This window comes from Ochotona curzoniae, unplaced genomic scaffold (genome assembly GCF_017591425.1).
Source record: "Ochotona curzoniae isolate NIBS_2020 unplaced genomic scaffold, NIBS_Ocur_1.0 scaffold_3223, whole genome shotgun sequence".
Lineage (NCBI taxonomy): Eukaryota > Metazoa > Chordata > Mammalia > Lagomorpha > Ochotonidae > Ochotona > Ochotona curzoniae.
In genome coordinates this window covers 636742-664542 of record NW_024467108.1, presented here as the reverse complement: position 1 = coordinate 664542, position 27801 = coordinate 636742, and the positions used below count along the sequence as shown (strand labels likewise).

At 43.6% G+C, this 27801-nt stretch overlaps 2 protein-coding genes across 6 annotated transcripts; one reads left to right on the top strand and one right to left on the bottom strand.

Annotated features, from left to right (window-relative positions):
- On the top strand, positions 1–5888 carry LOC121145226 (tripartite motif-containing protein 6-like). Of its 2 annotated transcripts, none has more exons than XM_040963938.1 (7): positions 1–448; positions 894–989; positions 1586–1804; positions 2958–2980; positions 4325–4425; positions 4691–4717; positions 4906–5888. In XM_040963938.1, the coding sequence occupies exons 1-7, from the start codon at positions 26–28 to the stop codon at positions 5469–5471; spliced, it is 1455 nt and encodes a 484-aa protein (XP_040819872.1). In that variant the 5' UTR covers positions 1–25; the 3' UTR covers positions 5472–5888. The 2 variants fall into 2 exon arrangements, with proteins under 2 accessions (XP_040819872.1, XP_040819871.1); XM_040963937.1 differs by having other exon boundaries at positions 1574–1804.
- Positions 3190–27673, bottom strand: LOC121145225 (tripartite motif-containing protein 5-like). Of its 4 annotated transcripts, XM_040963933.1 has the most exons (10): positions 27580–27670; positions 24076–24564; positions 23397–23492; positions 22538–22768; positions 21372–21394; positions 20100–20200; positions 19799–19825; positions 19024–19573; positions 15644–15647; positions 3190–3201 (listed from the first exon to the last, which is right to left on the bottom strand). In XM_040963933.1, exons 2-10 carry the CDS (start codon positions 24562–24564, stop codon positions 3196–3198), a joined length of 1527 nt encoding a protein of 508 aa, XP_040819867.1. In that variant the 5' UTR covers positions 27580–27670; the 3' UTR covers positions 3190–3195. The 4 variants fall into 4 exon arrangements, with proteins under 4 accessions (XP_040819867.1, XP_040819869.1, XP_040819866.1 ...); XM_040963935.1 differs by lacking the exons at positions 3190–3201; positions 15644–15647 and having other exon boundaries at positions 18722–19573; positions 24076–24548; positions 27580–27673; XM_040963932.1 differs by lacking the exons at positions 3190–3201; positions 15644–15647 and having other exon boundaries at positions 18722–19573.
- Between the last annotated feature and the right edge of the window lie 128 nt (positions 27674–27801).

The window sequence follows — 27801 nt, the reverse complement described above, 5'->3', positions numbered from 1 at the left end:
AGAAGCCAGGAGAGTCGTAGCTGCCATGACTTCAGCAGTGCTGGTGGATATCCAAGAGGAAGTGACCTGCCCCATCTGCCTGCAGCTCCTGACAGAACCCCTGAGCATAGACTGTGGCCACAGCTTCTGCCAAGCCTGCATCACAGAGGATGGGGAGGAATCCATGATCAACCAAGAAGAGCAGAGCAGCTGTCCCGTGTGCCGGACCAACTACCAGTCTGAGAACTTGCGGCCCAATCGACATTTAGCCAACATAGTGGAGAGGGTCCGGGAGGTGGTGTTGGGCCCGAGGAAGGAGTCGAGTGTGAGTCTTTGTGCACACCATGGCGAGAAACTCCAGCTCTTCTGTAAGGAGGATGGCAAGCTCATTTGCTGGCTCTGTGAGCGCTCTCAGGAACACCGCACTCACCACACATTCCTCATGGAGGAGGTTGCCCAGGAGTACCAGGTGGGAGCCCCCAAAAGCAAGGGGATTAAGGAGCGGAATCCTTGGCAATAGACGGAAGAATAGAATCCTTATTCTCATCGGATTCCTCTATAGCCCTCCCATTTAAATTAAGGGTGAACTTAGAGAAAGCCCTACACTGCTCCCCAGGATTGAGTAGAGGGAGTTAATAGGTGCAGAGAAGGGGCTTGGTGGGTTGTGTGTGAGAGCCAGGTTAAGCAGTGTGAGCGTGGAAACCAAGAATCCTGTAGTCAGTTCTTCCCCAGAAGGAGAGATAGTCAGCCTAGTCCTGTAGGCTTCCTGGCATTCCTTATGCATAAAAGATACACTTTGACTTTCCCGGGACAGGATAGGCTGTTCCTGGGGTCAGCATCATCACTGCTTCATTCGTTCAGGTTCCAAGATAGTCCAAAGCTTGGTGCTGCTTGACCTAATGTTTTTCTTCTAGGAGATGTTCCAGGAGACTCTGAAGAAATTAAAAAAAGAGCAACAAGAAGTGGAGAAGCTGAAAACTGTTATCAAAGAGAAGAAAGCGTCCTGGAAGGCAAGAGGGCCTCCTCCCGAGGGTGCCCTGGGATAGGAGTCAGGGCGGGAGTTGGTGCTGAAGGAGTCCTTCTGGCTGACTCCTGAGATTGTAACTGTAAGAGCCTTTTGCCTCTTCCTTCACCGTATCCCATGCAAGAGAACTGCCAGTGTGTGGGGCTGGGGAGGCAGCAGGGAGAGAGAGAGAATGCCACTCCAAATAGAGCAAAAATAAATCTTTGCTTTTGTTGATAACCAATAGGAGAGCAACCACATCAGGGCCAACTGCTAGTCTATAACTCTTGTTCTTACCATGTAGTTTGTGTCTTTTTGTTTCCTAAGAAAGGTTAGGTACCGGCCAACGCTTCCTATCTTGGTACTCAAAATTGGAAGGGAATGTGGGATAGGACAGGGAGAGTGACTGACGTTAAAACTTCACCCAGGAGTCTAGATGCAGTCTGCATCTGGAAGACCTAGATAAAACGGCCTGGGCTAAGGGAAGAGCAGGTTCTGCAGCCTCCACCCACATTTTTTCCCCTTCTCGGCCAGTGCTGAGCAGACTGGTCTGACAATCTAGCTACCCCTTTCTCTTCCCTGTTGCTGAAGAATCACATAGAGCCTGAGAGGCACCGGATCCAGACAGAGTTTAACCAGCTGCGAAGAATCCTGGACAGGGAAGAGCAGCGGGAACTTAAAAAGCTGGAGGAGGAAGAGAGGAGAGGACTGACCACGATAGCAGAGGCTGAGGACCAACTAATCCAGCAGAGCCAGCATCTGCGAGAGCTCGTCTGGGAGGTGGAGCGTCGCTGTCAGGGGTCCACAGTGGAGCTGCTGCAGGTAAGACTGGAACACCCCCCCTCAACAGGGAGTAGCCCCTTTACGGGACACATGGCTAGCCTGGAGTCATTATCCCATATGGGTTGCAGGAACCAATTGCTTGAGCCACGACTTGATCAGTAAGTTCCTCAGCACAGCCATGATTTAAAATGATAAGATCTGGGGCCGGCATTGTGGTATAGCAGGTTAGGCGAGAGCCTGCAAGAGCAGCATCCATATGGGCACTGTTGGATTCCAGGCTGCTTTCCTAATCCCGCTGCCTGTTTATGTACCTGAGAAAGCAGTGGGAAATGGCCTGAGTGCTCGGGCCCCTTAACCCACATGGCCGACCTGGATGAAGCTCGTGGAGCCTGGTTGGCCTGGCCCAGCCTTGGCCGTCGAGGCCAGTGGATGGAAGCTTTCTCTATGTCTCCCTCTCTCTCGCTGACTCTTTGAAATAAATATATAAAATGTTTTAGAATTTGGTAAAATCCTGGTGTTTGATCTAAATTGATAGTCCTAGTGATCAATTTCAGTTGCATTTTTCTGAAATATAATGAAAAATAATCCCAATGAAGAAAAGTAAATATTCCTCTGTGTGTGTGCGTACAGTATGTGTATACATACACACACACACACACACGTGCTTGCATATGAATACTACTGTGAAAATAAAGGGGTTTATAGGGTCTGGCACAATAGCTTGGGGCTACATCCTTGCCTTGCACACACTGGGATCCCATATGGGCGCCAGTTCGTGTCCTGTACTTCCATTCCAGCTCCCTGCCTGTGGCCTGGGAGAACAGTAGAGGATGACCTTGGGACCCTGCACCTGCATAAAAGACCCAGAAGCTCCTGGCTCCTGACTTCAGATTGGCTCAGCTCCAGCCATTGTGGCCACTTGGGGAGTGAACCAACAGACAGAAAAGCTTTGTAAATCTGCCTGTCCAATATGATGTCTATAAATCTTTAGAAAAACAAGTAAAAGTAAAAGGGTTTATAGATTGATTCAGTTATTTTCCTGTCTTTGCAGGGTTTTCTAGGGACAGCCTTTCCTCTGTTTTTATTCTTTACGGCTTCTCACTGGTGCTAACTATTCCCATCACAGCGTGGCAGGAAGAGCATGTTTGAGATCATGTTACTCCTTGACTTAACTTGTCTTTTTCATCCCTAGGATGTGGGTGATGTCATGAAAAGGTACGTGTGGGAGAACGAAAGGGAGTCCCTTAAGTTGACAAAAGATTCCTGTATTCACAGGGCTGGGAAGGTTCAAAATGTTGTGCTTAAAACTGCTTCTCATATCAACATTTTAGGCTCCGTGTTATGTAGTCGTCCTCAGATTTCCACTTGTCCCAATCCCAGCCAAAAGCATAGACTGGAGATTTTTAGATGACTATTTTTAGATGACTCTTCTAGCACTAGATAGAACACATTTTTTTATCATGTAGTCTAGAAAATCACCCAGGAAGATGATCTTTAAAGATGATCTCCAGGTCCCTGTAAGGGGAAGCCCTAGGTCCTTCTGGGGTCTTTGCTCTGGCTTTGGAGACGAGGATGGTTCCTCTTTGCAGCTCACACACTGTTCCCGCATACAGCATCCTAAGGAGCTGCTCTGGGTGTCTTCTCTCTGGGCTTCTGGCAGAACTAGGGCCCAGGTCTGTGAGCTCGGAAGGAAAGCCAGGAAGCCCTTTGTTCTCCTGAACCTCCAAGCCAGCTCAGTGGATTCCTGGTGTTCTGTCTACGCAGCCATCTCCAGCACCTCCGGGTCAGCTCTCTTGTAAGGCTCATTGTGTCTGTGGCCATACCACCCTGAACGCACCCGGTCTCGTCTGATAAGGCACGTTGTATACTTTTTTTTTAAAGATTTATCCTATTTTTTTTTATTGGAAAGGCAGACATATAGAGAGGAGGAGAGACAGAGAAGAAGATCTTCTGTCTGATAATTCACTTCCCAAGCAACCACAACAGCTGAAGCTAAGCCTATCCGAAGCCAGGAGCTTCTTCCTCCCATGTGGATGTAGGGACCCAAGGCTGTGGGCCGTCCTCAACTGCTTTCCCAGGCCACAGGCAGAGAGCTGGATGGGAAATGGGGCTGCCTGGATTAGAACCAGTACCCATATGGGATCGTGGCACGTTCAAGCGAGGACTTTAGCCACCAGGCCACTGTGCTGGGCCCACACTGTGTACCTTTTTAAAGGGAGCAAGGTATTTCTTAGTAATTGTCTGTCTTAATTTCATGCTCTATCTGGGACATAGAGGAAGAATGGAGCATTTTCAGATCTCAGAGAAACAACAGCAGGCTAGAACCCATAGAAGGAACCTTCAAAGGGTTGGGTCTTACTGAAATTTACACAGAGGGTGAGAAACCGATCCTAGCCAGGTCTTTTGGCTTTAGTGCCACGGCTGTTTGCAGAATGAGGCCGAGTCTTCAGGACTGAGTACTCAAGTTCACCGTAGGCCTGAGAGGGAGGAGACACAGGTATTGGAGGAACCTGCACAGGGCCAGCCGTGTGGGGGATTCATAAGGCCTGTCCTCTCCAGGAGTGAGTTCTGGACCCTGAGGAAGCCTCAAGCTCTCCCCACCAAGCTGAAAAGTGTGTTTCGAGTCCCAGATCTGAAAAAGATGCTGCGAGTCTTCAGAGGTGAGGAGTCAAGAAAAAAGAAAATGGGTTTGCATGGGGAGTTCTTGCAATGGTAGGTGAGGGGGAATGTTGGTTGGTATTGATGAGTGATGGCCAAGAGGAACGTCCTGCAGTGAGGGCCAGCGTGTGCTAAAGAAGATGCAGTTAATCCTTCGTGGAGGATGTATTTCCTCACCATTGCACCCTGCCTGATCAGGGGAGATCCATCAGGCTTGATACCGCCAGTTGTGTTAAACATTACAGACTTTTTTTTTTATCATTGCAGAGCTGACAGATGTCCAGAGCTACTGGGGTGAGTAGAAACCATGGTCTGGTCCCCTTTTTTGCAGTCCCCAGATATACAGTCGCACACTCCCGGGTCTGAGATATTGGTCCCCTATCACATAGCTCCAGGTCCTCCCAGCACCCCTTGGTTCTCCCTCTGTGTCACAAGACTCACAAAAGCCCCGCTCATCTGCTGACTTTGTATCTTTTCCACAGTGGACGTGACTCTGGATCCACACACCGCTAATTTAAATCTCGTCCTGTCTAAAAATAGGAGACAGGTGAGATTTGTGGGCACGATGCCGTCAGGGCCCTCCAGTCTGGAAGAACATTATGACTGTAGTGTCCTAGGCTCCCGGTACTTCTCCTCAGGAAAATATTACTGGGAGGTGGATGTGAGCAAGAAGACTGCCTGGATCCTGGGGGTGTGCAGTCACTCCATGGGATCTACGTGCTCTTCGCATCAGGCTGCCACCCAGCCCAACGCCTATTCCAGATACCAACCTCAGAATGGATTCTGGGTGATTGGGTTACAGCACAAACGTGAATACAGAGCCTACGAAGACTCGTCTCCATCCCTGCTCCTCTCCATGACAGTGCCCCCGCGCCGTATTGGGGTTTTCTTAGACTATGAGGCTGGCACTGTCTCGTTTTATAATGTCACAAACCATGGCTTCCCCATCTACACCTTCTCAAAATACTACTTTCCCACCAGCATTCGTCCCTATTTTAATCCCTGCAACTGTGTAGTCCCCCTGACGCTGCGGCGCCCGGACTCTTAAACCTTGCGCTCTCCCCTACGCACCCCTGAGTGGAACCCTTCACCCTGAGGCTTACCTGCAAGGGACTTATGAAAAGATCCTGCTTCCGTATTGGTTTTACTCAGGCCATGTGTGCAACGCACAGTGGTGATCATGAACAGCCTGGATTAATTTCAGATCTTGAAATGGGCGAGGAGAATGTTCAGCACTTTACCGCATCTGGTGCACATGTTTGGTTGGTGTAGTAGAATCGGATTTAGGAAATTCTCTTCTGTTCGTTTGCTATGAGGCTTTGTACTGAATGCAACACTAAATTCTACAGATTTTCCTCTGTTATTATGCTGGTGTTTGCCACGTTTGTTTTGTTGTGACCAAGTACATTGATTTGTTTCAATTGTTTAATCTACCACAAATTCGTGAAATAAACTCCTGTTCATCGTATGGAGCATTAGACTTGTTTTGGTTAATGCATTGTTTAGGTTTTGTTTTTGTCTCTGCTTTAAAGAAGTATTCGTCTGTAACTTTGCATTCTTGTGATACCTCCATCAGGTTTTGTAAAAATACAACCATGAACAAAGATATCAGTGTGTCTTGTATAGTGTATAATAGTGTTAAAAAAAATTGACTACAATGTTAGTTTTGGCAACTTTAAATTCAAATTAAAGGAAGCAATTGTAAGTCTTCTGCAGCCTTCAACTATCTTTAAAATGTAAAGCCAACAAGAAAGCATTAAAAGCCTTTTCCAAATGAACCAAAGCTTTTAAAAAGGAGAGGAGTGGAGGGGGAAATAATTATTCAATACAATTTTTTTTTCTAAGTGTGAGGAAAGTACAAAGAGAAAATACGAAGAACACAAAACACTTTGGAAGAAGATGATGTCATTCCTCCCCACATCCCAGTCCTCGTCTGCTTTCCCAGACCACAAGCAGGGAGCAGGATGGGAAGCAGCGGAGGACGGCCCAAAGCCTTGGGACCCTGCACCCACATGGGAGACCCGGAGGAAGTTCCTGGCACCTGGCTTGGGATCAGCTCAGCCCTGGCCATGGTGACCCTTCAAGGAGTGAACCAGCAGATGGAAGATTTTTTTCTGTCTCTCCTTCACTCTGTAACTTTGTGTTTCTGATAAAAATAAATACATCTTTTTTTTTTTAAAGTGTATTGGTATATAAACAGACCCCTAGATAGAATAAAGATCCTAAAAATAAACTCACATCTATAACCAACTGATACTTGATCTATGTTCTATGAACATACGTTGGGGAAAAAAAGACAGTCTTTTCAATAAATGGTGCTGATAAAATTGGATATACATACACTAACGAATGAAAGTAGACCCAAGCTACCATAATTTATAAAAAATGAACTTGAAACTTATGTAAACTCTGGAGGCCCAACACTGTGGCCTAGCAGCTAAAGTCCTCGCCCATATAGGCACCAGTTCTAATCCCCGAGGCCCCACTTACCATCCAGCTCCCTGCTTGTGGCCTAGGAAAGCAGTTGAGGTTGGCCCAAAGCCTTGGGGCCCTGCACCCATGTTGAAGACCTGAAAGAAGTTCCTGGCTCCTGGCTTCAGATCGGCATAGCACCGGCCGTTGCGCTCACTTGGGAAGTGAATCATCGGACAGAAGATCTTCCTCTCCGTCTCTCCTCCTCTCTGTATCTGACTTTGCAATAAAAAAAGAAAAAAAAATCTTAAAAAAAAATGTAAACTCTGAAACAGAAGATACTAGAAGAAAACATAAAGAAAACACTTGGACACATTGGGATAAGAATTCTTTTTGAATCTTGTGTTCTTGAAATTTTTGTCTAAAGATCACTTAGCCCTTCCTACATGGACTTTTGTTCTCCTGGACTCTAATCTCTCCCATTGGTACTTGTGTTTGTTTGGTTTGGTTTAGGGCTCATACTTTTGTTTACGTTGTTTTGATGACAATAATTCCATTGTACTAGTTAAGATAATGTAGTATGGTGTCCTCCACATTTCTTTTTTCTTGATCAAGACTTCTGTGGCTATTTGGATTCTTCTGTGAATTTTACAACTGCTTCTTATTTCTTTAAAGAACATTATTAATCTTGTTAAAGGAAATTAACTGTATCTATAGAATACTTCGGGTAAGATGGATATTTAAACATAAATTCTTCTATTCCATGAACATGAGGTGTCTTTCAAGGCATCTTTGTCTTCATTAATTTATTTCAATAAATATTGATAATTTTCAAGACACGTTTTCCACTTATCTGGTTACATTTGCTAGTATTTTATGTATTTATTTTTGGCTGCTGTGCATGGTGCCTCTTAATTTCTTTTTGAATGGTTCACTGTTTATGCATAGTACCGAAACTGATTTCTATATGTTGGTTTTTTTATCTTGTAAATTTATTCAATGGGTTTATTTGCTACAACATTTTTTGCTGAATCCTTGGGGCTTTTGATAAATATGATTATGTCTCCTGCAAACACATTCAATATTAGTTCTTCCATTCCAATTTGAATGTCTGTATTTCCTTCTCACTTTCTTGCTTAATTTCTTTGATTAGGAATTCCACTACTATGTAACAGTGGTGATGGTGAGCATGCTTGTCTTGTAACAGATCTTAGAAGAAAAATTTCAAGTTTTCCTCCATTGATTATGTCAACTCTGGAATTTTCCTACATGATCTATTGTGTTAAGTTCTAACTATACCTAATTTGTTGAGGTTTTTGGGTTTGTTGTTGTTTAATCACATATGTCATCATTTTCTTCAAGAAGGTTTTTGAGGGTCCGGTGGCGTGGCTTAGCAGCTAAAGTCCTCGCCTTGAATGCGCCAGGATCCCATATGGGTGTCGGTTCTAATCCTGGCGGCCCCACTTCCCATCCAGCTCCCTGCTTGTGGCCTGGGAAAGTAAGCCCAAAGCCTTGGGACCCTGCATCCGTGTGGGATACCCGGAAGAAGTTCCTGGATCCTGGCTTCAGGTCGGCCTAGCATCGGCTGTTGCGCTCACTTGCGGAGTGAATCATCGGACGGAAGATCTTCCTCTCTGTCTCTCCTCCTCTCTGTATATCTGACTTTCCAATAAATAAATAAATCTAAAAAAAAGAGAAGGTTTTTGATTTTCACTTCTTCGCCGACACATTGGTCAACCAGGAGCATATTATTTAATTTCATGTTGTGAATGTTCTATTTTTCTTTTTGTTGTTGGTTTTATTTTATGGATTTTCATTTAACAGAATATATAGTAACTGTGTAATAGAGACTATCATATCCAGATGTGAAGATACAATGCAGTATGCATCTCTACTTTCAAATCTAAGGCGGACTGTTGAATATATCTTGACAATAGGATGTTGGACTCTGCCATTGTCCATACCTGCAATGTCAGGATTCACTTAAATAGCAGAATGATGGACTTAACAACCATTTATGAAGGACTATACTACTGTAACAATATAGGGGAAATTAGTGCGAGGGAGAGGATTTGAGGAGGCGGAGTCTGGGGAATTCTAGAGCTATGGAACTGTATCATGAAAAAATAAAATAATTAAATAAGTGGATCTTGGTCTTTGCCAAGTGCCTTTTCTACCATTAAAGAAATGATCTTGGTTTTGGTTCCCTCTCAATTTTAAACCCAACAATTACATTGTCCTGTCATTTTGTTTATCTGACAATTACATTGTTCAATAACAGATACCACTTGGTCCTGGTGTATAATTCTTTTAGTGTGTTGCTGAATTTAGCTTGTTAGTATTTTCCTGGAGATTGTACATTTATGTTGACCTCCAGCTTATATTTTTACAGTGATTGTTTTGGTATGGGGTGATAGTGGTCCATAACATGTGTGCGTTCCTATATTTTTTGAAGTAATTTAGGGAGGATCAATTGCTGTTTTAATTTATGGTAGAATTCAATCATCAAGCCATCTAGTTCTAATGTTTCCAGTGTTGGATGGTTTATGATTATTGACTTAACATCCTTATTTGTTATTCATTTGTTTTCTACATAATCTTGCCTCTCCTTTGGCAGCTCATACATATTTCCAGGAATTTGTCCATTTTTTCTATATGATTTAGTTTGTTGGCATACAACTGCTCAGCATAATGCTTCAATTCTTTTTACTTATATGTGTTTTATACTCTTGCTTTAGTGTAAAGGCTTGCCTCCTGTATCTTTGCAAGATCCCAATCCTTTTTAGCTTTTTCTTAGTTTCTTTTTAATTTCTGCCCTCATCTTTATTATTTTCTTCGTTGTATTATCGTTGGTCTTGGCTTGGTCTTCTAGTTTCTTGAGATGTGATGTCCTCCCTTTTTAAGGATGGTGTTTATTTTTAAATATCATTTATGTGAAAGGCAGATAGATATGGTCCATCCACTATATCATTACAAATGGCCTCCAAAGCCAACCCTGAGCCAGGTGCCTGGAAGCTCATGTAGCTCACCCATATGGGGGAGGAGAGGCTAAGGATCCAAACACATAAGCCATTGTCCTCCTGTTCCCAGGATGCATGTAAGCTGAGCACAGGAATTCTTCTGTGGCACGTGGACACCCTGTCCCGTGCAGTTGTTTCACTGCTACACCAAATGCTAGCTCTAGCATCAATTTTTATAAACATTACTTCTACTGCTTTTACTGAAACCCTAATCATTGGTGTGTGCTTCTGTTTTGTCTCAAAATATTTTTAAATGCCCCCCTTTTTTGTCCTCTTTAAACCAATGATTATGTAAGAACAGGCTTAGTTTCCATACTCTTTTTGTGAATTTTCCTATTTTCTTGTGTTACTGATTTCTGCTTTGATGCTATTCTGTTCAGAAAGTGCACTTGGACAATTGTAATCATCTTAACTTTGTTAACATCTGCTTGTGACCTTCATTTGAAATGACCAATTGGACTGTTATGCCTGCACTTATTTTGCATGGAAACTTCTTAGTATGTTTGAGGTTCATTTGGCCTGTAATGTTCCAGTTACTGATTTTCTGTCTGTATTTCCTATTTATCATTTTGAGTGATATAATGAAATTCTCTGCTTTGGTTTCACTGCTGCCAATTTCTCTATTCAGGTCTGTAATACATGCTGCATGTATTTAGATATGTTTGAAGCTATTTATATATTATATATGTGTGTGTGTGTATACTTGTGTTTATAATTATAATAACTTTCTATTAAATTGGCCCCTACTTCATGATATGATTTTAGAGAAGGAAACACAAACTGACTGATAGAATATTTCAGAGCTCTCATCTGCTGGTTCTGTCCTGAAAAAGTTACACGTGGTTGAAAACACACTGTGCGAAAGTCTGGAGTAGCAAACTCAACCCAATTCTCCCATATGGAACCAATTCCTTGAGCCATCACATGATCTCCATTAGCAAGAAACTGGAACCAGGAGCTGGAGTTAGGAGTCAAACCTGAGCATGCTGCAGTGCCATTAGCCAATTAAATTAAATGTCAATTTGCCGTAAACAGTAAACTGAAAGACACAACATACAAATTTAATTAATTAAGAAAGAAAAAAAATCCTATACCAGCAGGAACACTGCCTTCTAGAATGCAAGTGGACAAAGGGAGATCCCAAACATGCAGGATACTCCATGTCTGATGTTCTACAGGACATCAGACCATCAAGCATAGGTTATACTTCAACAACAGACTTAACCTCCAAGTGACGCAGAATCAACACAATGGCATTGCATTCATGTACCCAGGGGGAACAGATCTAAGACTAGGCCATCTCCTCAGTCTGAGGCCCAGGCGCCAGGGCCAAAGGCTGCTCCCAGGGGTGAAGGGATGAGCCAAAGTCCCTGGCAGGTCTGCAACCAGGATTACCATAGTGGGTCCAGCCATCACCAGAGCAGATTTACAGGCAAGTGAAATCTAGTAAAAGACAACACTCAGGACTTCACACAGAATTTGCCATGACAGGTTTTGAGATTTCTTGTCTCATCCTCCCAAACCTTTCATTTTGGATTGGGAATTTTCATTCTATACCTGTTCTACTGTTGTTGTCTTAAGAGTTTCTTTCTTTCTTTTTTTTTTTTTAATGTTTAATCAGGGTCGGGGCCTTGGGGTTGGGAGTGGCTTGCAGATCCTTGCAGTGTGGTGGCTGGGGGGGTGGGGGTGCCCCTGCCTGGCCGGATCCAAGGCTGGGGACTCGGGCCAAAGCCACTGCCGAAAAGCAGTGACTGAGTCCTTGGCTTTGGGCGGCCAGTGCACCAAATGGTGCCAGGCTCTACCTGCTGGCTACCCACCAGTGAGCTCTGGGGTTTTTAGGATGTGAAACCGCTGCTTAGGGACACCCATGAATAAGGCTAGCTTTAGTGTAGGTGACAGACAAATTCTTGGTGATTCCCAGTAACAGGGTCATGAAACTTTCAGGCAAGCTCGGGGACTGAGACCTGATGATTTGGAGGGGAGTGTCCATAAGATCTATTTGGGCCAGACTGATTCACTAGCCAAATTAGGAATCCTAAGATGGGCTGTTAGCACAGAGCATCACTGACTACTACACACCAGTCCACACCAAAGCTATGGATGCAGGCCTGTCTGACAGAGCTAGGTACCATTACGTGACTGGGTGGTGGAATAGTGGACTGGGTGAATAGTGGACTGGTCACATTTGGCAGGGTCAAGACACTAACCAGCATGTGAGAGAACTTGGTTTGGTGTAAACTCTGTAGGGAAAGTGTGGGCCCAACACTGTGGAAATATAAGTTCCACAGGTTAGCTCACAAGCTGGGGTGGCGATGGGCTAAGCTAGGAGTGACCATGGCATTTGCCATCACTTATGGGTAAAAGAATCGATGGCAACATGGCAATATGGGCAAGGCAGCACCACCCAAAGGTGCATCCTAAAATAGGATATGGGGTGAGCCAAGCTGAAACTGGAAGGAGGCAGACACGGCAGGGCTAAGAAAACTTCAACTCACAAAAAAGAAAAGAAATCAGGTTGGAGCACATGTCATTCCAACCTAGGTTCCAACTTGTCTTCACCAGGCAGGGATACTATGGCACAGCATCGAAGGGAAAGGCTGAGGCAGGTGAGGGGTTAAGCCAACTGGGTCAGAGCACCCACTGACACGCGCACAATCTAGGGCTGGGAATAGACTCGGTTGGGGAGCTGTGAGAGTACACCCTTGCAGGGTTGGGATTCCCATGGGAGGGTGCAGGGGCTGGAGTGGGAGCTGTGTTCTGGTCTGGATATGGCTGCAATCTCCTTATGCACAAATGTGGACTGGGCTGGGCGCACCAAGCTGGGCTAGACTCCAGCACAATCTGGTGCTCTGGAGAACCTGGGTAGATGTAAGATGGAATAGGCAAGTGGAAGACAGGGCTGGAAACAGAACTGATCCAGCAATTGCAATGACCAGCATGTGCATAAGTTGATTGGGGTGACGGACTGTACCAGACCCTGTACTGGCAAACTCACACAAGAATCAGGTTTGGAATCATCACACATGAAGTTTCTTTGGAGATCTCTCCATCTGAACTGCTGATCTCAGAACCCCAATCATGAAGAGACTATGTTGGCCAGTGGATTCTGAATAGGTTTCATCGCGATTGGAGCAGCGAGATTGGCAACAATTCAGAAGTGTAGAACTATCAAAATTGCTTGAGCAGGATCCTCGGAGTGTGCCCCACATTGGGAACCTGGAATGGGTGGTAAGCTGGGTGGGGCTTTTCCTTTTGTTTCTCCCCTGACCCAGATACAGGGAAAAAAATGGTATTAGTGTGGAAACAATGGTCTTACCCACTTTCCTGTAGCCCTTGACCCTTTGTGCCCTAATCAACTAAGTAAGATTATTTAAATAATAAATAAAAAACTTAATCATTTTTATTGAAAAGTCAGATATACATAGAGGAGGAGAGACAAACAGGAAAGTCTTCCATCCGTTCATTCATTCCCTAGGCAGCTGCAACAGCAGGAGCTGTACTGATCTGAAACCAGGAGCCTGGAGCCTCTTCCGGGTTTCCCATGTGGGTGTAGAGTCCCAAGCCTTTGGACCATCCTCGACTGCTTTCCCAGACCTCATTTAGGGAGCTGAGTGGGCAGTGGGGCTGCCTGGATTAGAACCAGCGCCCATACAGGATCCCGGTGTGTACAAGGTGAGGACTTTACCAGTTGGCCACTGCAATAGACTCGTTTTAAGAGTTTCATAGTTGAAGAAGTTTGCCTCAAGTTGAATCATGCCACAAGTCCCACTCACCTGATCTAGATTTTTACATAGAAGTATGAACTCAGGGTTGATGGAATTTTTTTGAAGAATTATAGATTTTGTATTGCAAAGTTCAGATATAAAGAGAGAAGGAGAGACACAGAGGAAGATCTTCTATCCAGAGATTCACTCCCCAAGTGAACACAATGGCCAGAGCTAAGATGATCTGAAACCAGGAGCCAGGAGCTTCTTCCGGGTCTCCCACACAGGTATAGGGTCCCAAGGCTTTGGGCTGTCCTTGACTGCTTTCCCAGGCCACAAGCAGGGAGCTGGATGGAAAGCAGGGCTGCTAGGATTAGAGCTGGTGCCTATATGGGATACAGGTGCGAGGAAGACAAGGACTTTAGCCACTTGGCTATTGCGCAGGGCTATTTTTTTTTTTTAAAGATTTATTTTATTTTTATTGGAAAGGCAGATATACAGAGAGGTGAGACACACAGGAAGATCTTCCCTCTGATGAATCACTCCCAAAGTGAGCACAACGACCGATGCTATGCCGATCCGAAGCCAGGAGCCTATTCCAGGTCTCCCGCACGGGTGCAGGGTCCCAAAGCTTTGGGTCATCCTCCACTGCTTTCCCAGGCCACAGGCAGGGAGCTGGATGGGAAGTGAAGCTGCCAGGATTAGAACCGGCGCCCATATGGGATCCCGGGGCGTGTTCAAGGCGAGGACCTTAACCACTTGCGCCACCGCGCCAGGCCCAGGGCTATTTTTTTTTAACCATGGACTAACACCCTATTGGTCTAGTAACAGCACTGGACTTCTCCCATCATGAAAGGGAGACCGCTTTGTTTTCACTGGAATACACATTTCTTCCAGATACAGATTTACCTCCCACACATAATGACTCCTGCTAACTACTGTCAGTGAACAAGCAGAACATTTCATTACACACAGAACCACTCTTGATCAAGGAATTTGCTTCACAACAGCTGAAGTGTAACTATGTGTCCATGTTCATGAACTCTTTAATGTGAATGGAGTAGTTAATGGGCCTCACAAGATGAAGGCACACACAGCACCATATCAGAGGGCGAGGACTCACAGTCTGAGAATTAAATGGTAGAGATGGAGTTGTACAACACACATTTAAAAATGTTTACTTATTTGAAAGGCAGAATGACAGAAAGCTTCCATATGGACACAAACATTCAGGTCCCCAGAACTCCATGTTGGTGTCTTGCATAGAACACAGAGCCCTTGGTGCTTCCACTGGGCTGTTGTCCACTGCTTTGTCAGAAAGCTAGATCAGAAGTACAGTGGCTGGAACTCAAATTGCCAACCTAGCATAGTGCCTTAACCTGCTGTGACACAGTGCCTGTGCCCATATCTCACTATTAACCCTGTTGATGCATTTGCAAAATTTTGCTTCCTGGCTTGTAATGTGATGGTCTGATGGCATAGTTCCAAAGAAAGGCATGTTTTCACCAATAGAATAGGGATTCCACTCAACTGAAAGACAACAATATGATCTGCCCATTTTAGGACCAAAATGCCTCTGAATTAAGAAGCAAAAGGAGTTACTGTGGTGGTTGGGAGTGATAGATCTTGGCCCCAGAGAGTACTAAACTGTTATCCCAGTGGAGGTATGGAGTAATACTTCTGGAATAAAGACAGTCATTTGGTACATTTCTTACTATTACCATGTCCTGTGTTTAAAGTCACTAGAAAACTTCAATTCTCCTTACAAGGACTTAATGTATATGTTCCCCTTATCATATCCCCCATATCTTAAATGCTGAAATGCACTGTGGCTGTATGTGGAGATGGACCCTCCAAGGAACATGAGGTCATCAAGATAGTGAAAATGAACCCACTTTCCACATGAATTCAAAGGGTTTTGGATTGCTACAGCTGCAGCCGTTGTGGTTGCTTGGGAATTGAATCGATGGACAGATCATCCTCTCTGTCTCTCCTCCTTTTTGTATATCTGACTTTCCAATAAGAATAAATCTTAAAAAAAAAAAAAAAGTAAGACAACACAATAGAGAAACTGCTCTGAGAACAAGTCTTGCTGGCACCCTGACATTGAAATTCTAGTCCTCATGGACTTAAAATACTGCACTTTGTTATGGCAGGCTGCACAGACTAATGCAAACCCAGGTAGTACTAGTAAGTGCAAAGACCCTTCAGAGTTTGGGTTATCTCACAACTAAAAAACAAGGGAGCTAGTGTTAGAGTGAGTAGTTACAAAGACCAGCTGTCCTACACAGCAAGCTACAGAAATGAGGACCACAATTATTAAGTGTGTAATTGGCTGCTGCACTGGCTCAGCTGCCTAATTCTTCACCTCCAAGCACCAGTGGCCCATACTGGCACTGGTTCCCGTCCTGGCTGCTCCACTTCCCATCCAGCTCCTTGCTTGTGGCCTGGGAAAGTAGCAGAGTATGGTCCAATGTCTTGGGACCCATTACCCATGTGGGAGACCCAGAAAAAGCTTCTCACTCTTTGTTTTTTAGATGGGCTCTGCTGTGGGCATTGTGGCCTTCGGGAAGTGAACTTGTAAGTGTAAGACCTTTCTGTCTCCCCTCTCTGTAAATCTGCCTAAAAAAGTATGTCTTTTGTGCATTTATAGAAGACATTTACATCTTTGTCTCATCAAGTGATACAAAATGTATCCACTCATGTCACAGTATTTAAGCAATAAGGACCTAACAGCATATCAGGTAAATTATAACGTATCAAAGAGACCTCCAGAGACCTTCAGTTTCACCTGCAGACAGAGACAGTGTGCATCGGCAATACAGTGCAACACACTAGGTGTAAGTATGCCCGAGTTTCTATCTTCACTTGCAATAGGTGTCATTTAAGAAGATGTTTATGGCTACCAAGTTGAAGGTGGGTAAACTGGCATGAATGAAACTGGAATCAAACTAATTTTCACATTAACTTTGCTGAGCTACAGAATGCCAGGATATTTGGTTAAACACTAGGCTGTTAATATGAACTTCATTATAGATGACCTTTAGGCCTAAACCACCAAACTTTGAGTAAAACAGATTCATCTCCTAAAAGGAGATAGGTCTCATTCAATCAATGACAATCTTAAGAGAATAATAAGGCAAGTGCTTTTTCTTAAAAAAAGAAATCAAAATCTCCATCGTCTTTGACATGGATGTACATTTCTCTGACTCAAGATTTTTAACATCAGATTCCATATTTATTCAAAACTGGGACAGAGATTTTCAATACTGACATGAACATGACCTGGCAATGGACACCATGGTAAGATTAGACATCGGGATGAAGAGACCACAAACAGCATACTTGTGTAAAATGTAAGTTGTTCACTGAATTATCATACAAATGGGTGTAGATCTTGACCTCTTGTCAGTTCCCACATTGAAAAACTAGTGATCACCAACTGGGAATGACTTGAAGTTATCACCACCTGCACACAGTCCAAGCATGATCCTGAAAATGAAAGGTCCTTAAGCCTTAAGATGCTTCAGATACCCTTCATGAACTCCACTGTGTTCGCACATATGCCCAATTCATAGCTCAGCACAATACTAAAATATCATAACACAAACTAGTATGTTTGCTACTCAGAGGTTTAGTGATAAGGTGAAAGCCAGAGAACAATCCGTAGTTTGTGTCCACTGCACTTTTAGACTCCAAAGATATTTTTCCTAGGCTTTTCTTGACAACACAGACCACAGCCATGAGCAACTAAGGGTTTCATTTTCTTTTTCATTAATATCTTCATTTCTGAGGCCAGAAACCTATTTTTTAAAACTGAATATAACCATTGTTTAAATTTGCCTTCTTTATTTCCCTGTAACTCCTTCATTCTGAAGGAGGTGACTGAACAGTTCAGAAGAATATCCATGGAAAATCGCCGGTGAATAACGTAATATAGAGGGGTAAGTAGTATTCCTGGTTAAATAGAAGATTCATTCTATCATCATATCAATGGGTGTTAACAAGGAGAAAATTCAGTGATTATTTCCCCAAAGTTCCTAGATATGAATATTCAGAAAAAGGAGTTTACACAGGTCCAAGCAGTTACTTAGTCCTCACCCTCATACGCTGGGATCCCATCAGACACTGGTTCATATCCTGGCTGCACCACTTCCCTTCCAGCTCTCTGCCTGCAGCCTGAGAAAGCAGTGGAGAATGGCCCAAAGCCTTGGGACCCTGCATCCACGTGGGAGACCAGGAGGAAGCTTCTGTCTTCAAAACAACTCAGCTCTGGATGTTGCAGCCACTTAGGGAGCCAACTAGCAGACAGAAGACCTTTGTTGCTTCTTTGGAAATCTGACTTTCTAATAAAAATTAAATAAATAAATAATGTACATATAGGCACCCCCTACCCCCAACACACACACACACACACACACACACACACACACACACACGCTTACTGGAATGCTCACTTTTGAATTCCTTCTCTAAACAAAAGCTCATCCAAGGACAAATAACTACGAAATTCCTATGGTTAACCATGGTTGGGAAGAGATGCTGCTCGATTAAACAGCTCACATCTTTTCCCAGCCCACAACAAAGTAAATAACATGGAAGAAAAATATTGATACAAAACCCACCAATCCCTACTAGAAGATCGACCCCAGCAACACCCCCTCCTGCCTCAGTGAAGTAGAACACTGCTTCCCTCCTTCATTCCGGAAAATTCCCACATCCTTTGGCCACAACGACAGTGAGGCTAGAGAAACAGAACACTTACCTACACTTGCATTAAAACTCCAGAGTAGAACTACTGTCTCATCTTGTACTACTTTGCTTAATAGAATTTGGACCTGAATTTAAAAATGAATGGAGGGGTAAGCAATGTGGTGCAGTAGGTTAAAGTGTGGCCTGCAGCCCTGACATCTAATATGTGCGACAATGGGAAGGATGGCTAATCCACTTCTGTTCCAGCTCCAGGCTATTTCACCTGGGAAAGTAGAGGAAGATGGCTCAAGTTCTGGGCCCTCTACACACACGTAAGAAAGCTGATGGAATGCCAGACTCCTGCTTCAACCTGGCAAATAAGGCCTTAAAAGAATACTTTATATAATAAACATGGCTAGAGAGTTCCAATAAAACAGAATATTGAAAAAAAAAAGGAGATAACATGGCTGTGAATTTGATAACAATCTTTAATTAGACAACTTGTTTGCAGTTTGCTAAAAATAAAAATAATGTGTTTAATCAAATTATTGTATTTCTAAAAGTAGAGGAAATAATTTTGAAAACAAACCAGGTGCATATTATTAGAAGCCATTTCTTTTAGTGAATAAAAGACATTCAAATGAAAAAACTAGACATCTTCAAAAGAAAAGGTCATTAAAATGGCAAGAATGTGTTCTGATGTAAGACATGTACCCCACAGTGAGAGATACTGCACCAAATTGGGGAATGACACAGAAGTCATGGGTACAGCGTCATGGGTATTTGACACTGCATAGGATTGAAATATGGATAAACTTTATCAGAAAAAATACACCCAGAGAATCTATAGATGAGATATATTGGGTGTATAACACTGAAAAAGGAGACAGTGCCAGCCTCATAGTCGAGGAAAACCCCAATGCGACAGGAAGGAGTTGTCAAGGTCTCGAAAATGGGTTTTTCCTCGTAAAAAACATGAGACTGACCCCGTAATCCTATGACCCAGTAGCCACGTACAGGTTTGTATTTTGAACCTTGTTGAGGAAAGAGCGGCGTTTGTGTTGGGCCTAACTTTGGTTGATAGACCCCGAGAGTCCAGGCAGTTTTCTCAGACACATCTACCTCCCAGTAATTTTTCCCTGATGTGAAAGCTGGGTGGCCCAGGATGCCTTTAGGGTAAGGCCTTGTAACAACTGGAGGCAGTGAAATTAGAAACATACTTCCAGAGTTATTTTCATGGGGTAACTTGATGTACTCTAATCTTCTCTTATTCTCAGAAATGACAATATTTGGATTGTTGCTTGGAGTCAATGTCACGTGAGCTGTAGAGAAATGACAGTGTCAGATTAGGGATATGATCTACCTATATTTTGTCATGCTTAAGAAAAAATTCAGAAATACTTGAGAGTTTGGACTGGGAGGAAGATCAGAGGTGTGAGAAAGAGGCAAAACTTGAAACCTACAAGAATGCAAAATTCTGAAAGATGGTAACAGGAAGAAAAAAAGATGGTAATAGGGTGGCTTCTGATACTGTGAAATCTCCTTACCCCAGTAGTGCTCGGCATCTGTCAGCTCTGAAACGACAAAAATCACAATACCAGATGTAAGCAAGAAAACTCACTGAGATCCACTTGTTCTTCTAGTTAGGGGAGAAGAAGAGACCATGATGGAGCTGGTAAGGAAGGATGAACCAGGCTCCTGAGGGTTCCCCAATATAAGATCACATCAACACACAACACCCATCCTCCCCTTTCTCAGCCCGTACCTACAAATCAACCCTGCTTCCCACTTAGCAGCCTCCACCTACCAGGAGCTCACAGCCAGACAGCTTGAACTGCCTTTCCTCACCTTTATAATTCTGCATCCACTTTTTCAGATACTGAGCTTCAAATGGTTTCCTCTGTTCCTGCAGAAAAGTTTTTGGCTTCTGCAGAGTGAAGGTCTCAGTCCTGATAAATGAAAAAAACACTTCAGCTCCAGCATTGCCCTGTCATTGACTTCCTATCGTTTTACTCCAGTAATGCATTTGGACACTCTCCCTTGACAGTCTTGAGAAGGCAGAGGAGATACGCTCCATTACTGAAGTTCAGTTTCCCACCTACTGCAGTGTGAACTGGGACAGGTTTTGACGTCTCAGAATCTGTTTCTTTTTTCTAAAAGGAAACAATAAACTTCAACTGTGCATACTGACATTCATAGCAGATGATGATGAATTACAGACTTCAGGACAAATATGAAACAAAATTTTAGCACCTGAAAAAAAAATCTTAATATATGGTAGAATCCATGCCCAGGTTTCAGGCAACAGAATGTGAGGCTGCAGAACCTGGCTCCTGGAAGTTGTAGACCTGTCAAGTTCAGCCTCTTATCTAGAGATGTCCAACATCTACACAGAACATTCCAAATGGAGCATGGCCCTCAGGTAACACCTGAAACACAGCACTATCGGGGTGATAACTGGGAGCATGGGACAAAGCACAGATGATAAACACCAAACTGATACTCATATGAACTCCATGTGCTTGGGAAAACTCAGAAACCTCGATGGAAGAGAGTAATTTTAGACCCAAAGATGACAACTTTCCCCGCTTTTCACCTAAAGAAAGTAATGACTAAGATGGACCAAGAGTTTGCATGGGCTCCCAAACTCCCAGAGATACAATCCGGTTTTGATTATTCAAATAGACCACTCGATCACTTCCATTCCCAGAAGAAAAAAAATGTAAATATACAAGATCTTTATCTTGGACATCTTTGGGTATCCAAAGGAAAAAAAAAAAAAAAAAAAAAAACCTGTTTTTGTGCAGAACCAGACCTATCTTGAGGAACAAGAAGAAAATGTCACAAGGATGACACAGAGGTCTGATATTAAAATATCTTCTCTTTAACACTGACACAACATCATGACTTCCCACTGCCTAAATTCTCCAATTGAACCTAATATTCTACATAGTCACAGGATATTCAAACTGTGAAATATCAGCAGAAATTTAGAGTATCATGCATCTAAATCTGCCTTCTCCACGGCAGGTTTTTGTTTTAATCAATCCCAGCTAATTCTACTGCCTACAAAAACCTCTTCTCACAGCAGCAAAGGACCAGCCCTGGGCTCAAACATACCTGTCAATGATGTCATTCACATCCTAGGGACAAAAAAGCAAAACATGAGTTAATCATAGGTTCTACACACTTGCAATGCTTCATCACACTCCCACCTGCCCCGGTGTACTGAAAGTGTAAGACTCAAGATAATGATCTGAGCAGGATCAGGTGAGGTTGTCAGCATCCCAAAACATAGACAGACACCATCAACACACAACATCCCCCCTCCCATATCTTTTATCTTTAATTTAAATTACACATTCTTCCCACACATAGTCCTCCTCCATAGGACAGCCACACTGTAGATGTATCTAAGTCAGGAAAGATTGTGGTATAAATGGTAAGGATTAAAGGTGACATTCTAATGGGGGGGGGGTGGTACCATCTCCTAGCTATTTAATTTCTAATCTAGCTCCCTGATAGTGGATAGGTAAAAGGAATAGAAGTTGGCTCATGTATTTGGGTCACTTCCACCCATGTGGGAGACCAGGATGGAGTTCTGGGCTTCAGCCAGGACAGCCCTGGCCCTTTCCAAATTGATAAGAAACAATAAAGTGGGGAAAAATGTCTAAACTCACTCCCACACTATAACAAAAAAAGTTTTGTCAATACATCAAATCCCTTGTCTGTGATCAATCTGAGTAATGAAAAGGTATCTAACGTGGATGACAGAGCACGGGCACCTCTTAAGCATCACTGACTAGCAGAAGGTGTTTAGCCTGGGGTGCAGCCACCTTCTTCCCAGGCCCAAATCTTTACCCTCGCATCCTGTTCATGTAGAACCTGGGATGCAACAGTAATCAGATTTCTGAAACCCATGTAAGAGTTCAATCAAATTCCCACTCTCGTTTGTCCTGGCCAAACCACAACCCTTGTGGATGTTTGAACCTATGGATGGGTAGGCTCTCCCAATCTCTCCTTCTTTGCCCCTCAGCTGAGGGAACTGACATTTTTTCTCCAATGTCAAAAGTTTCATTGTACTTGATAAACTCAGAAAAATGGAATTTCCCTTGCTCTGCACAACGCAGTAATTCTTACAGTCTCTGCATTGATCCACTGAAGGAGAACTACAGAATTCCACAAGTATCATGGAAATCACAGAAGACCACAGAATCACCGAAGACAAGGAAATATTGTCATCTTTTTCGGAATCTCAGATGCTGGGACCTCCTTCCAAGTGTTACCTGCAGCATCTCAATTGATGGCCTCATCAAGTAAATCTTCGCTTCTGAGACGAGATTTTGCAACAGTTGGCTCTGCTGGGTCAGCTGACTCTCAGACTCTGTCAGGCTATTCAGAATATGCTCTTCCTCTTCCTTCAGCTTCTGCAGCTCATCCTGCTCCATAGAATCCAGAATGTCTTTCAGTTGTTGAAACTCTGCTTCAATAGCTAGTCTCTCACTCTGGATTTGATCCTGCAGGAATCAGAAATGAGACAGGCACTCAGAAAGAGAGACAGAAGCAGAAGAGGCATTCTTTCTTTTTTTTTTTAAATAAAGATTTATTTATTTCTATTGAAAATCAGATATACAGAGAGGAAGATCTTCCATTGATTCACTCCCCAAGTGGCCGCACTGACTAGAGATGAGCCAATCTGAAGCCAGGAGCTTCATCCGGGTCTCCCATGTAAGTGCAGGGTCCCAAGGCTTTGGGCCGTCCTTGACTAGGTTTTCAGGCTACAAGCAGGGAGCTGGATGGAAGTGGAGCTGCTGGGATTAGAACTGGTATGCATATGGTATCCCAGCACATTTAGCCACTAGGCTACCATGCCAGGCCCAGAAAAGGCACTCTAGGAAAAGCATATTTTTCCCAGTGCTCCCCCTGCGTGACTTTCCAAAACAGTCCTCTTTAGGTACCATGACCAAGTCCAACCCTGATGCAAGAAAATATTTCTGAATCACTATAAGAAAGTTGTCTAGCATATTACCAGAGACAAATACAATAATTTCTTATCAACCATCAAAGAACAAAGAAAAGGAAGTCTTTTAACCAGTCCAACACAGTCCCCATTTCTGCTGACTCCTGAGAAAGGTCTCCTCTTGCCTTCCAGGAAGTGATCTCCTCTTGCACGCCAGCTTTCAACTTCTCAGATTCCTCTTGTTCTTTCATCAGCTTCTTCAGAGCTTCCTGCAGCTTCTCCTGCAAGAAAGGAATCACATCGGTCAGCCTAGCAGCTCTGCCGGAGCCTTGCCCAGGATAAGCAGAGACCAAATCAGGTCAATGTCAGAAACGACTAGTTTCCTGTGACTCTGAGGTTGCCTATGAGAATCCACAGGTTAGAAGAAAACCTGAGATGCTAAATGTGTTCTTGAAGGCTCAGGCAGCGCAAGTCAGCATCTCCTTCCCAAGCCTTCCCTTGACTCGTTTTCAACACAGCAAATTCTTCTCACAGCAAAGAACGATCTCCAACTTCACCTTACCCATGACTCCCCTGCCTAAAAGGATGACCAAAGCTTTTCCTCGGGCACCAAAATCTCTATGCATACACACATGGCATAAGGTACAAAAATATTTATTCCTGTCCATGAGCACATCCTCTGGATTTATCTATTATAACTGCCAGGAGTGCACCAAGGTGGCATTTAAGCCTTGGACAGTAAGTACCTGATTAGCAGATCTCTGCACAGGCCTTAGTTTTTTGATGATAACATAAGCCATATGCAGCGTAATTTCCCATGAAATGCCCTTCCTGCCCCTTATTTCCTCCATATGAATCTCTTACCTGGTACTCCTGCACAACGTCTTCAACAAGAAATGTGTGGTGACCACGATGCTTCTGAGAGCGCTCACAAAGCCAGCAAATGAGTTTGCCATCCTCCTTACAGAACAGGAGGAGTTTCTCTTGGTGTTGTGCACAGAGGTCTACCTTCTGTTCCTCTTCTGAGTTCAATTGCAATTCCTTGATCCTCTCTATTATGTTGGCCACATGACGATTAGGACGCAGGCTCTCTAGCTGGTAACTGATTCGGCACACAGGACACCTGCTCTCCACGTTCTTGGCTACCGAGGATTTATAGTTTCCAGTAATGCAAGCAGAGCAGAAGCTGTGGCCACAGTCTAGACTTTGGGGTTCTACTAGGAGCTCCAGGCAGATGGGGCACATTACCTCTTCCTTCATGTTTTCCAACACTGCTGAAGCCACAGAAGCCATTTCCAGGATCCTACTACTTCTGAGGTTCCTTTGCTCACAGATTCCTGCAGCATAGGGCATGTTAAAAGGAACAGAGTAAAAAAGGTAGGCATAAGAAGGATACTGACTGTAAAAATCAAGGCTTGGCCAAGGCCTAAACATTAAAACACAAAAGCGAAAGGACAAAGCTAAAAGAAAAGGAATGTGGCTATCTATCATGGTGTCTCCTCATTCCCGATCCCAGATAAGACAAAAGCAAGTCATGAGACAGCAGACACCTGGGATAGACAGATGTGTGAGCCGAGGGCCAGCACACACTGTGATTCCACCTCTCTTACTCCCACCTCACCTTCCTGCCTAGTCACCCCTGCTCACACACAAGGAAAATCATCAGATAACAAGAAAACTCTATTCCTGAAGAAGGCAGCACAACTGCAATATGCAAGCATGCACCAAATTGGAGTACTAAAGTCAATGAGACAAATGTTAACAGAGGAGGAACAGGATGAACTGTGGGCAGTGCCAAGAGTACTGCATTATCCTGGTTTCTGCAATACAAGATAAAATGATCTAAAAGACGGACTCCCAATCAAATCAACTGTTATCTACATCCTGACAACAGAATGTTGGACCTTTTGCCACTGTCCATTCCTACAATTTCATGATAAACTGTAACAGAAGAATGATAGACTTGTTAAGGAGAGTGGGAGGGAAATCTCTAAGCTTAACAAATTGTATCACGAAAAATTAATTAATTAATTAAAAAGAAGAATGATCATTCACGCAAATAAAACCTACAACTCGATAAGGATGACTGAGGCAAACTACTGCAAACTAAATGATTCTTAGAGTTTTATACAAAACATTTTATCCCAAAGGACAACAGACATTAATCTTTTACAGAACACAAGAAATTTTACAGTGAACAGATACATTTCATTAAGGCATAAAGTCTTCACAAACTCAATACTGAAAAGATACAAATTATCTATCACAACTCCAGGAGTGTAATGCTGGAAGTCAATAGTAGAAGGTTTGGGAAAAGCACAGATATATAAACCTGAACCATCAGGAAAGAAGTCAAACGGAAAATTAAAAATATGTTAAGATATGTTCAATAGAGACACAATATACTAAAATCTACAGGTTACAAAAGTAGTATTAAGAGGGGTGTTATCTCAGTACCTATAAAACTGTATCACATAATACAATGTCATTAACAATAAAAAAAAAAGAGGGATGTTGACCACAATAAAAGTCTACATTTAAAAAGACTTTAAAAAGTAAGCTGACACTATAACTCATGCATCTAGAAAAAGCACAAACTTAACATAAACAGAAGATTTGATACATGTCAGAACAGAAATAAATTCTTTTAAATAAAAATGTATTAAGAAAACAGTGTGTTTTATTCCCCAAGTAAACAAGCAAAATACACAACTCCTTTGATAGACTAACTACAGGGAAGTGAGAAGACTCAATTCTGTAAAATCAGTTGCTCTGCCCCCTAAGCAGGTTAACTAGGGGTTTTTGAAGAGGAAAAGTAGGAGCTGGAGCAAAGGTCTAACTGGGGAAGTATGGGTACCAGTTCTAATCCCAGCAGCTCCACTTCCCATCCAGCTCCCTCCTTGTGGCCTGGAATGGCAGTCGAGGATGGCCCAGAGCTTGGTGGGAATCCCCTGGGTCCCAGCTTTGGATTGTCTCAGCTCCAGCCTTCACTGCCTCCTGGGGAGTAAAGCAGCAGACAGATTCCTCTCTGTATCTCCTCTCTGTTAATCTGCCTTTCCAATAAATGTAAAAATAAATCAGCCTTAAAAAAAAAAAGAAAAAAATCAGTCACACTTCTAGGCACATATACAGTCTACCTGAAGCAGAAGCCACGTAAATAACATCTCATTTTTACAGCATCAAAATGAAAACAATTAGGAATAACTTTAATGAAATATGAACGAGTATCACACTGTAAACTATAAAACACTAGTAAAAGTTATGAAGAAGACACACAAACATGTAAAGATATACTGTAACCAAGGACTGAGAGAATTAATACTATTAAAATGTCCATAAAATAAAATGAAAAGGAGTTCAGTGCAATCCCTATCAAAATTCCAATGGATCCTTCACAGAAATAGGAAAAAAGGGGATAAAATTTGTTTGAAATAGATAAAATGCAGGAAAAGGCAATCTGTCAGATGGTAAGTTAGACACTGGCCTACAGTATGAGAAGGGATGAAGGGAAAGAGAAAAAAGACCCAGGGATTTCCGGTCTGAATGAGCAAACAAATATAGAAGCACGCCTACACAGGGACTAGTATTTGCATCTCAAAAGTCTTGTTGCAGGAACAAGAACAACCTAGCTAGGTGGGTCCAGGCCGCCCGAGGGCCATTGGAGGCACCTGCCCCGCCCTGCCTCAGGAGAGCTTTCAGCCCCAATAACCCAAATGAGGAATTCCACAGATTCCGTGCTGGGAACACCCTCTGTCCAGCCAAGGCCAAAGAGGGAGGAGAAATGTGGGCCCACATCTACTATTCCAGTCTGAACAGACTAGGTTCTCAGGTGCTTGTGAGAGGCCCAGCTACCCTCACTCGCTGTTGCTCTGGGCAAGGCAGTCCGAGGTGCTCCTTGCAGAGTTGGGGCAGGGTGGCCGCAATCATGCCCAAACACTCACCAGGCTGGGATGAGTCAGGAAGAAAACCAGAAAATTGCCCTCGCAGCATGAAACCGCTAAGTCTCCAAAGATCCCTCCTTTGCCCTTGTTAGAGGAAGAGCTGACTGTGACTCTGAAGCAAGCTGAGGGGCAAGCTGACTGGGCCAGGACTGTGATGGTTCCTGCAGGAAAGGAGCTCTGCGGGGGTCCCGTCCTTTTAAAGCTGTCTCTTCCTGGTGTTCCGCAGTCACGACTAGGTGGCAAGGCGCCTACAAATTAGAACTCTTCCTCCCTTTCTGGAAATCACATCAAACTCACCCAAGCACAAGCAGCGTCACTCCAAAGCTTTCCAACTTCTGTCCTCCACAAAACCCACCTGGACACCCTCAGACGCCACTGGGGAAGGGTGAAGGCCTGCCAGGGGCTGGTGTGGGCAGGATTCACTCACCAAACCTGGAGTGTAACCTCAGCAAAGGAGTTGCCAAGGACGAAAGGAGTCCGGGAACATAGAGATACGAAAGTAAACATCCGGAGGAGGGGGAGGCAGGAAGAGGAAGTGAAGCTAGGATGCTAGGACGGGGAGGAGTCTGGGGAGGTTTGGGCAAAAGGCTCCGTAGAGGCACAGCGGGACCTTTCCCTGGGTTAGGGGTGAAAAAAAAAAAAAAAGGCA